Source organism: Protomyctophum parallelum, assembly GCF_964188405.1.
Source record: "Protomyctophum parallelum genome assembly, chromosome: 2".
NCBI lineage: Eukaryota > Metazoa > Chordata > Actinopteri > Myctophiformes > Myctophidae > Protomyctophum > Protomyctophum parallelum.
This window is the reverse complement of record NC_139699.1, coordinates 25,897,975-25,910,209: the sequence shown is the minus strand read 5'-3', so window position 1 is coordinate 25,910,209 and position 12,235 is coordinate 25,897,975. Positions and strand designations below refer to the sequence as shown.

Here is a 12,235-nt window from a genome sequence, read left to right as displayed (position 1 = left end):
GTTGGAAGGGGATCTGATTTGTATAAGCTTGGCTTGACCATACTAAACGGGCATAGAGCCCCGCTGTCCGATGGACGCCGCGCATGGGACCGGACCTCGGTCTTATTCAAAAAAATATTTGTGGACCTTCATCATTTCTAGTTGAGGACACCTGATCTAAATCATATAAATTCCACAAGTGTATGTGTGTGTGTGTGCTTGCATGCATGCATGTAGCCTGGAAACCAGACGAATCTGCCACAAAAAGAGCATGCCCTGCTCACCCCAGTGTTTTAGGTGACCAACTCAGAGCCCACTATTCAAAGCGGGACTTTCTTTTTTTGCAGTGACTTTTTATTCTCTTTGTAACCGCCCCTTGGAAATGAATCTTCTACACTGAAGTTCAAGACTAATATCTACACAGAGCTAGTTTAAAAAATAATGTATACATTTGACAACTTGTGAAATGAGACATTCTGCAAAATGAGTACATTCTACTTTTGGTACTCTAAAAGCAGCATTTTGATACAAACTTTTGCACTTTTACTCGTGTACATTTGAATTCCGGACTTTTACTAATTTAGTAAAGGTCTGCATTGCAGTATTGATACTTTTACTTTTGGAGTACTTTTCCCACCACTTTCCCTCTCTCTCTCTCTGCCATAATGGTCTCACCATGTTCATGACGGTGAGGATGTAGGTGGTGACGTTGTCCCTGCCGTGCTTCTCCACCATCCTCCTGTCCGCCACCACCAGCGTCTCCACGTTCAGCCCGCCCACCCGGTTGGAGTTGATGGGCGACCGGCGAGCCCTTCCCTGCCATTGTCCTTCCGCCTCGAACTCGTCGGGCATGACGAAGCGGTCAGCGTCGGCAGGAGGAGGTTTGGGAGCATCTGTGCAGGGTGGGGAAGGGGGGTGGGGTGCGAGACAAGCTTTAGACAGTGGACGTCACGGGCGTGTTCAAGGTCACACATAAAGTGACAAAAGTCGACGGTGCACAACGGCCTGTGAGACCATGCTACTTTCTAGCAGCTAGTTTGTTGTTTTCCACTACACTGCTTCACAAACACTGCGTAGGGAGCCATGAATTTATGGGTCCCTTTATGTTATCGTTTCCTACATTTTGGTTTTAAATAATTATAATGAATTATTATTATTTCAAAACATTTTCAAAAAATATCCCCCCCAAGAAAAGCAAAAAAAAATTATGAATTAAAAATTAATTAAATTATTTCACTAGTTTAGGTCCTGGGGTAGAGGTTTCTCTTTTGGGTCACGGGCTAAAAGGTTTGGGAACCACTGCTCCGGTGGATCTGACTGTTGAACAACATTATTTACAACAAAATTACCTTCAGCAGCAACACCAACAACACCCCATAATGTCGCCACCATGTTAGAATATAAGATATTGATCATGTGTGCACAAAGTAGAACTAATTAGAACATCATGTGAAAGAAATGCCCTAAGCTACACAAACAAGCAGGGTTGGATTTGCCGATGGGACGGGAGGGGAGGGGACAGCCATGCCTTTGCTTTTGATATCCCCCTGCTGGACATTGATATAGCAACATAAGTTTTTTAGCAAACTGTTTTTAGAAGGCATTTGTAGACTTGGGTTAAATGCATGCATTTCCTTTAGGGAAATGTAGACTGTCTGGTATGTTGTGTCAGCAAAGCTTGCGGAATCATCAAGGATCCAAGCCCTCCCATGAACATGACTGTTTGGGATGGCTATACGCAGTCTCAGGGCCACTGGCAACAGACTGCTTCTTTCATCGTACTCAATTTCCGTCCATGCTAAACCCCTTATTCCTAAACTACTTTGCCTTTTTTACTATTGTGAAAAACATCTTTCAGCTTGTAGCTATTTTAACTGTTCAAACATGTTTTTTTAAGGGGACACAACAGAGCCCAATGGGTTCTTAAAGTAGCCTACAAAGTAAGAAGGGTCCCTTACATACATTGCTTGCGGCGACCACAGAAGTGTTGCCTCTGTAGCTTTCCGTGTTGGTAGTCATGGTGACGCTGATGATGCTGATGTACATAGGGGTTGCCAGGTTTGGCCACGCTGTGCAGAGAAGGGTTGCCAGGTCCACCGTGGATCGTGTGTTCGGCGGAGCGCTTGTAGACGACGTGCGGGTGATGACCACCGGGGGCGCTGTAGTTGTGCTGGGCAGCCAGGAGGTGGGACAGCGGAGCGATGAAGTACTCCTCATCTGATACGCGAATCAGACCTGACTGCAAAAAGTGCACGCACGCACACGCACACACACACACACACACACACACACACACACACACACACACACACACACACACACACACACACACACACACACACACACACACACACACACACACACACACACACAGCATTAACAAGAGCTTGGGAGTTGGGAATAAATAGTAAGTACATGATTAGATCCATCGCAACACATGTGGCTCTTTTTTCCATTGCATGCAACACAACAGTTTAGGAGATAACTACACAAAACACACATTTAATAATTTCACTCTAAAGCACGTAACTTCGTTTTGAGAGGTGTTACTGTATAGAAATATAATAAATTAACTATTGAACATTTTAAAGTCCCGAATCCTACATCTATCAAACTCCTCCATTGGTACAACAGCCCTGACAGTCTCTTCTGATTTAAGGTACATGAACTACAGCACAAAGTCAAATCCTTCACACAGGACACGGACAGGCGGCAACTTGCCTCACGTCTTGCCGTCACCGCCAACCCGAGCAGAGAGACAACGGCATCAGAAATAACAAATATTGGCAGCCATCTTTGTTTATATAGTATACTAGTATAGCAATGAGCTGAGCTTTGCTCATAATATGAAGAATACACCATGCCAAGATTGCTCACCCAATGTACTTTGTATTGTGGCAACTTCAAACAACACGACCACTTAAACCAACTCAATATCAATGGGAAAAGGAAAGACAAAAAAAAAACAGCAGACATCGTAGCAGTGGTGGACTAAGCACTCAAATCGATACAGGATACAAAGTATTTTTCGGGACACACGCCTGAAGGTATTTCGGGGCATGGCTGAGTCTGCCATGGCTGAGTCTGCCATTCCTTCACGGGGTGATAACAACACAGCTTACCATTGGATTAGGGAATATACAAATTTTTTGTTTTTATTGTATTGTAGCGCAGGATATTGCTCACAACCACCACTATTGTGAACGATGAAAACGGGACCGCCAAATATTCGAAACTTTCCACGATTCTCCCAATAATCATATTCTTTGACATCCGACTATTTGCAGGATCAATATATAGATCACCTACAGGAAATAAGTTGCCTGCGACCATGGGACCCGTCTTGGAATGTGTCTATATGCTTTTGGCGTGTGTGCACAAACTTTGTCCTACACAAACGACGATGAAGAGCGACCCTCACTTCACATGGGTGTGAATGATATTTATTTAATTAATATTTGAAGAAAGTTTTTAGAATCGGCTGTTAGTAGGAATAAAAACAAGCACCTGAGAGGAAGTGGACTAAGAAAAGGCAGGATCCAACCCCAAGTTCCTGTTTAACACAAAAATAAAAAACTAAGAGCTTCTGTTGTGTGTAACCTAAAATTTGTCCTAAAACAACAAACATTAAGGGCTCGATCGTATGTAATTCTTTATCCGCAAGTAATATAACATTTTCTGTGAATTACGCATTTAGGAGCTTCCACTGTGTGTAAACGCTATCTTGCGGCCGCACATCCCACTATTAATTTTGCAGACACCTATATTTGCGGGTGGAGGTGTGTCTGCAGGCGTGTTGATGCACTTTCCCTATAGTTGCTATCTCATGCACACAGGTTAAGGACAACGGAAAGTGCCTCTTCAAACCACCCGTAATGCAATTCCGTTTGATAAAAGAATGCACTCCTCAGATGGTGCAACCTGAGTTGGAGCTGCCTCGGCTTGACGCATGCATGTTGCAAAACACTCACAGCTCAGAGGTCTTAATTCTCCACAAATCTGTGATTATAATTTCCCTATAATCAGCAGTGTCAATTGCTTGAGCGCATTGTGTTTAATTGTCTAGTTGGAGCAGCACAACTTGGCTGCGTTGGTCGCGGAGTGGATGGCAGATACTGGACACACAAAACAACCCTGATATACCCTGAAGTGTATTCCATGGCAGCAGGCATTGCTCTTCCACAAGGCAAGATCCGGGGCATAATGGATTATGGATAATAGATCTCTTAACAGGAATGGCACTGATTGGTTTAAGTTGCGTAAAGCCCAAACCACACCTACTGTATGTCCTATGCATAATAATGGGTAGCGGAGGTGTTTTAAGGATGTAGGTGGTGGCACAAGATAGCATTTCTTACGGGGGAACGCCTCTTACACAATACTAAATCCCAAAATGAAGGAGATAGGGCTCCTGGCGCGAGATGGAGCCCAAGATGCCATTGACAATGAATGGACAATTTCGAGTGTTTGTGTAAACACAAACATTGCGTAACACAAACATTGAAGACGAAGGTGAGTCTTAAGGACGCAAATTCTGTGCCCTGTGCCAATTCCTTCTTTTGCTGCTTCTGGCAGCTCAACTGAGACATGGGTTAAATTGTCTTCTTCCCCAACAGGGAAGCAGCGACTTCATATAGTAGAACACCAACACATAAACACTGGATGTCTCCCAACCGTACACAGCATTATAATCAGTCCACTTCCCTGCAACAAGCCCTGAGAGACTGATGCAGCTTTCCTCCCTGGCCCGATCCAAAAGGACCAGCACAAAGTTCATGTCAGAATCCACCCCAACAGAATCCCACGTATTTCTTTAACCAGTCGAGCCTTAGGTATTTTGTTGTTTCTGCACTTTACTTGGCCATGGTCTATTGCTTTTGCATTTTGCAGAGTAGAGCACCAAAGTCTGGCGTCAATATCGTTAGAGGGCACTAAATCCACGGGTTTGTGTAATTTTGTATTATAATCCACATAGGGAGATTTTAGATCCCCTCATATAAGAACTGTGTTTGAAAAATTAACAAATCAATGAAAAAATCATCCTGGCTGTTTCGCCTGGGTGAAATTGACTGTATCAAATATGACTGACTGACTGTCGTAAACGATACAGAGACACCTCCCAGACAATATTGCAGAGACAGTTTGTTTATTTTTGGACCACAATTCTTATATGAGACGATTTTAAGATGACCCCATGTTATTCTCCATAGAGATAAACTTCCGCAAACCCCCTGGAACCAGGGGATGAGCGAGTGACATCAGGACTTTGGCGCCCTATATTAGCATTGTCTGATTTGCTTTTTGTGTGTGTGTGTGTGTGTGTGTGTGTGTGTGTGTGTGTGTGTGTGTGTGTGTGTGTGTGCGTGCGTGCGTGCGTGCGTGCGTGCGTGCGTGCGTGCGTGCGTGTGCATGTGTGTGTGCGTGCGTGCGTGCGTGGCTGCATGCACGTGTGTGTGCGTGCATACGTGGCTGCATGTGTGAGTGTTTTTATGGATGTGACAGTTCACTGCTTGACATAACTGTAGCATGCAAACCTAATTTATAGTAGGACAATAAAGCTGAACATTGACACAAGCTCATGAATATTATAAATATCAGGTCAGCGTATTTCTGAAGTCTGATCCGGGATAAACACAGTTGGCAGCGTTCGTTGGCAGGTGGGAAGCCAGTGGGGGGTTGTGTGAACTTATGAACCACTTGTTGCCCCTTCAGTGGGGAAGTGGGGAAGATATTGTGCCCCTTCCTGCATGCACGGATCAAAGCTAAAATAAATGTCACAACTGCAATGCATAAAGCGTTGGATACCTCTATGGTCTACTGGCAATGTGCATGCAAGGTTTGGCGCCGATTGGTCCAGGGGTTTGAGGGATTAGCTCCAGGCAGCGAACACACAGACAGAAAGACACACAAACAGACATCACAGACACACAAACAAACACAGACAGACAGATACACACAGACCCTCTCATAGACGGCTAGCCTCTTACAGAGACATGCAGTGAAAAGGACATGCGCCCATACCTCGAATGGAGCCGGAATTCAATACTTAACTTCACTCCACACAGGGTCAAATGAGGTGTTCATTTCTATTCACCACACTCTCCCTTTTGCTTCTGTGAGTGTTATTGTACAGAGGCCAAGCTGTTCAACAGGCTATCTCAACAAACAGAGGCAAACGGGGGAAAGATGTAGGTGTCCTTTTGCCCCCCAAACATTTTTGCAACCTGATCTCACGCCGAAGCCATCACAAAGTGACATTTGTCCCACACGGCCACACCAGATATACGTCTTTATTTTTATTTTTTACGGAAAAATGTAAATGTGTTATACCGGCAGGAGAAGACTCACAAGTACTCCGAATTCAACACTTAATCCAAAGCCAGGAATACTTAAATATTGGACATTTAGTCTGGAATGTGGACCGTGCGGACCACGCAGACACCAGTAAACCGGAATAATTACACGTGTGAGTGTTACAAAAATGATACGCAGAGTTCCCCAAAGGCTCCGTTCCAGGGCCTCTTCTGTTCAAAATCCACATGCTCCCACTGGCTCATACTCATGGAAAACAAACTAAATATGCAACCATAATTATGCAGATGACACAGAGATTACAAAACCATATCACCATGCAAGGGACTACAGTCCAATACAAGCATACTGTAGATGTAAATGTATTGAACAAATCAACGATTGGATGTGAAACAAGTTTCAAATCATCAGATATGAGATACATTATCATTTTGTTTAGAGAACATATTTTCTATATATATTTTTATGAATACCCAAATTGTGAAGCTACTTTGCCCTCAGTGAGTTTGCCTCTTTTTATAACTGTCACTGTCAGTGATCATGGACTGTACTGTATTTATTGTGGAATGATGATTTGTTGCTGAACTTCACATTTCAACAACGATGAGTATGACACATAAAATAACATTATCACTCAAAACGCTGGCAGATGTACCCTTCTTTTCTTGGATATTGTCTACATCAGATGTTTTCAGAGCATTTGAATTCAATTCATACGATTATTCTGCCAGTTTAACCAAACTGGCGTCCATATTTTGCAAAAATCAAATCAAAAACATTGTACAGCAAAAATAGCCTGTCAATAATGCCACAGACAAAAAACAGTCTAAGTCCACACTATTTATCCATAATGTATAAATGATAGATAAGGGGTCAGGACAACGAGGCCTTTTCATGGAGGGGTCAGAATGAAATTTTGACTTTTTTTCGTCTGTGGTACTCAGAAGCTCACAGTCACAACGCGTCGTGACTAACCCTAACCCTAACACACAAAATGCTTTAGTTCTACATGCATTGCCTACGGTGGTCGTCCTGGAGGATTGAGCTGGATGTTTTTCGCAGTGCAAGTCTATTTGCAGCCTTACTAAGATAAACAATGACCTCTGCTTCCCCACACAGTACATGTGTGAAAAACACTGCAGCCAATAGGAAGCAGTCTATTAAGACAGTGGTTCTCAACCTGTGGGTCGAGAGACTCGGGACCTCCAGGAGGGTCCCCCATACGATTTTGGGGGAGTCCCCAGATGACAGTGAAGTGACAATTAAATGACTTTTAAGACCTTTTCAACACGTCAAAAGAAAATAAAGAAAAAAAGTAAAGGATGTAAAGAAAAAGTCCATTACTGCATAAAAACAAAATTGAATGCCTCAACTCCTACAATTCCAAGAGCTTGTCATGGTGGGGGTCCCCAGTTTTTCGGGGTTCACAGCTTGAGGTTGAGAACCACTGTACCATGTTTAAGACACATGTTGACATTCATTTGTGCGCGTGCGTGCGTGTGCGTGTGCACGTGCGTGCGTGTGATGCGATGCAATGTGATGATTCGGATAATTTTACTCTCACAAAAACAGAAAAAACACATAGTAGTCATGCATACCAGGTATCAACAGTAATTAATAGCTATATACAGTATGGGTATCATCAACAGTAATTCATTCTGTAATAGTTATATACATGTACAGTATGGGCATCATCAACAGTAATCCTACTATAAATGTGCCACGTATCTGCGTGCGTGCGTGCGTGCGTGCGTACGTACACGTGTGTACGTGTGTGTTCTTCCTCAGTTTCACCGCAATGGGAGGCTGTGTTAATGATTTTTTGGCATTTTGTACAAAACGGGGCACTCCTAAAAACTTTGGAAGCCAAGTAAAAAATGTGTGCATAAGTCGGCCTCCTGGTGGCGCTATAAAGACCTTTGGGAGTGTGCATCACAGATCTGTGTAGTTACAGGTATAAACACCAATGGGCCAGTTATAGCGCCACCATGAGGCTGATGTGAAAATGTTCAAGTGGCATTTATTCCTCTGCCTAGTGGTGATGTGTGTGCAAAATGTCCCTCAAATAGAGCACAGAAGTTTGACGTCACTTTCAGTAGAGGGCGTCAGTCCCCAGGTTCATGTATTTGTTTAGTTGCATTGAAATCCCCATTGAGGCGATTTTAGGTCGCCTCATATAACAACTGTGTTTGAAAAATCAACATGTCACCCCGGCCGCTTCACTCATATGGACATGAAGAATCAACTGACTGAGAGAAAACGCTAATGTTACTGCTGCTGAATTAGTTAGATTTTCGCTAGAAGCAGACTGTATCATATGAGTGACTGACTGATGCAAACGATGCAGAGACACCTCCCTAACAATAACGCAGAGACTGCTTGTTTATTTTTGGACCACAACGCTTATAGTAGACGATATTAAGATCACCCCATGTTATTCTCCATAGAGAAATTACTTCCGCGAACCAGGGGAATCGTCGGGATGAGCGAGTTACGTCAGGACTTCGGTGCTCTATTGCACTCATGATTTGAGGCATTATGTTCAAAACTGACCAATCCTGCAAACTTTGGAAGGCAAAATAGCCAATGGGGATGGAAAATGGGGAAGCGAACAGGTCCGTGTTGATCACATGACTATAGAGCATCGCAGTCCCGCCCCCTTTCATGACGACGCCAGGCCCAGGAAATAGTTCCCAATGCATTTTTCCCATAGACATTTCAAAGACCTTAAAAGGCGTCGTACAAAGCCAACTCTTGACAAATCATGACAACAAACACAATATTTTGGACCAAACAAATAATTACAAAGAAGAAAAACAAAAAAATTATTTGTTCAGCCCGAAAAATTTTGTTTGTTGTCATGATTTGTCACGACAAGAGTTGGCTTTGTCCGTGGCGTAAACGACTTTAAATAAATACTTTCTGTAACGTCTATGAGGAAAATGAACGGGGATTTCTTTTCCGGGTCTCTCGAGGGGTGGCGGGACTGCGATGCTCTATAGAGTAGTGTATATACCGATTAGGTGATGTATGGATAAAATGTGTACGAGTAATATAAAGAAAATGTGTTTTGCAAAAATCTGCCTTATGTTGGCATTATAACAGGACGTTGTGGAAAAATTGGGGCAGAGGTTTGTCGTTGGCATCCAGGGAGTGTGTGTGCAGTTTGGCATCGCCCGGGTCAACGGTGCCAGCACGGACACACGGACAGAGTGCTGTCATGCTTGTTTGAAGCACGGGTAGATAGCTATTTCAACTTATGACTATGAGATTGCTTCGTTGGACATACCGGTTGTATAATAAGCAGACATGGCAACCCTGCCGCCCACCCTCATGAGATGAAGTGTTCTGAGATAAAAGCACATCGTATACACACAGACATGCTGATAGTCAGATATGTGATCTGGTATAATGATGTGTACAATGAAAGGAAGGCAGGCTGGCTGGATAGAGTTTCACACACAGACAGTCACCCAGACGCCCCTGCCAGCTGCTCATTGATAAGCACACCTTGAGTTAGGGCCTCACATTAACACTTGTAAGACTTAGCAAGATTAAAGGTATGTACGTTGTAAGCTAAACACCACTTCACCTTTCTACTGTACTTACACGCGCACACACACTCACGAGCGCACACACACACACACACAACTCACACTTGTACTGATAACCTACTTAAGCATAAACACCCATTCTTCACTGTCGTATTCGACGCATTCACCATGCTTTTTGAGCTTGCAGATTGATCTCTTGCTCTGTGCTTCTTTTTCCTCATTTGCACTCTTACACATATACTCGCTCACACACACGCACTCGCGCACGCACGCATGCATGCACACACACAAACACTGCACACGAGCGTGCGCAGATGGCCGGTCAAACCATATACCGCCAGTCGAACTCCTATTTTCTCCATGGGAATGAGCGTGGACTTTCCCTCATCATGTTCTCTCTCTGCTAACAGCCTGTGATGTGGCTCTTTCAGCCCCACAGCACCACATGCATGCATGCCTTCCTTCCAGCCATCAGCTGAGTCCTGTATACTGAAGACGTACTGAGATTCTTTTTTAAGTAAAAGTAGCAATACCACTATATATATACCACTGTACTCTGTTGAGTAAAAGTACAAAAGTATGACTAGTAAAAGTCAAAAGTTTTAGCATATACATATTTTGAAACGAGCACATCTACAAGCTCACAACGTGTTGTGATCCGACACATTTTGTGAGCTTGTAGATTTGCTCTTTTGAAAAAGCCGAAGTAGTTTTGTCTTAAAATAATCCAAATCTACAAAGTAGTAAGTAAACATTTTCAAGTAATTGTAGTGGAGTACAAAATAATTAGTACTATATTTGCCTCTGAGATAGTGGAGTAGAGGTAAAAGTTATTGTACAAGTGCAAGTGGAATTACTCCAGTAAAGTACAATACCTCAAAATTGTACTTTAGTTACTTTCCATCACTGGATGAGACAGGGGGGAGGAGAGCAGCGTCGTTAGCTTGTCTCTGTGTAAACTGTAGGCTCTTTTAAGGTTTCCTAACCATGGTATTATAAGCCAAATGAGTAAGTGCTTACATGCTGTTAAAGACCAGGGCCGAGCAGAGAGTAGCCCCAAGCCGGTGATTACCAGAGTCTAAAAGACAACATCTGCACTGCAGCTCAGCGCACAGTAACGTGAGCACAGAGACAGCGTTGCCAGATTTTTTTTGCGCAATGAGAAACCATGCAGCAACTAGCAACATACATGATAACAGGCCCTAAAAAAGCAACTAGGGCAGGTGCAGTCAGAACTTCCAGAACCAAATTCAAGACGTACTTGAAAACGCTGTTATTACTTCTTTAAAAACATGTCTTGAAAAATATTAATTGGAATGATCGATGTGTTTTTGTACATGATGTCTAACCTTTAATTTAATCCTTGTTTAAAGTAAACCAGTGGTTCTCAAAAAAGAAAATCTAATTACGGCAATATATTTTGTGTCAAGGACACCTGTACACGATTTAATAAGCCACACACACAATATTTACAAGCAACTTCCCAGGAAAAAAAAGGAGAGAGAGATCTTGTATGTGTTCCAACATACTCAATGGAATCACATTTGAATGGATCTAGGTTTCCAAACTGAAATATTTTCTCAGACAAATTTCTTTCAGATTTCTTTTGTGATTTGGGTATTGAGGCTGTGATGGAAAAAAGGGTTGATCGTAGCTCTGCTGAATGAAATAATATCTGCTGCTTTTTATATGCTGCTGAACCTGTTTCACTATATTGCACAAGCAGCATTTCTGCCTCATTGCATTTCTATTTTGACCATGCTCCTTGTGCTTTCTTGTTATCTGACTTTTCTTTTCCTACCTGTTTTAGCTACCTCTAATAAAACACAAGTGTCCTTCTGATTATCTTTCCAGTACTTTAGACTGGGTTAGCCTGAACCTAACCCTAAACCCCAACACTAACCGAGGGCTAGAACTAGCAAGACAACTACTGTATATTCCACAATCTCTGAATGCCATTAGAGTCTGGAACTACACCTCCCGAAAGACAAGAAAGGAAGCTGTCAATCTGCAAATTTCCATTTCTGACATAAAGCAGCAAAGCTATATTATGCTTTGAGTAATTTGATTTACATTAGGACAAATGTATGTATATGCAAAGACAAAGAAAACGGGAGCGTTGAGGAGGCGGAACATCCGCTTTACTCCTGGATGGTTTGCTGAGCTTCCGTTGCACATGACTGTATGACGGAAGCATTTGAACACTGTGGGAGGCAACCGTCTGGCTCCAGGGACCAGAGGCTGAGGGAACAGAGCTTTAGAGAACACAGGACCCCCATCTGAGTGCATAGCCTGCATTGTGGTTGTGTCCCACATACACACACACATATAAAAATAATTCTTTTCATGTAGTAATGAAGATTACACTTCTGTAGAGCCTGGAGCCTTGA

The 12,235-nt window shown here is 43.0% G+C and overlaps 1 protein-coding gene across 1 annotated transcript in view; it reads right to left on the bottom strand.

Moving 5' to 3' along the window:
• Positions 1-12,235, bottom strand: part of adamts18 (ADAM metallopeptidase with thrombospondin type 1 motif, 18) — a gene marked incomplete at its 5' end in the record, with an annotated part of 85,489 nt that overhangs the window by 55,998 nt on the left and 17,256 nt on the right. Inside the window, 2 exon segments of the mRNA XM_083759257.1 lie at positions 655-872; positions 1,942-2,218. Of these exon segments, the coding sequence (XP_083615383.1) occupies positions 655-872; positions 1,942-2,218 (495 nt within the window).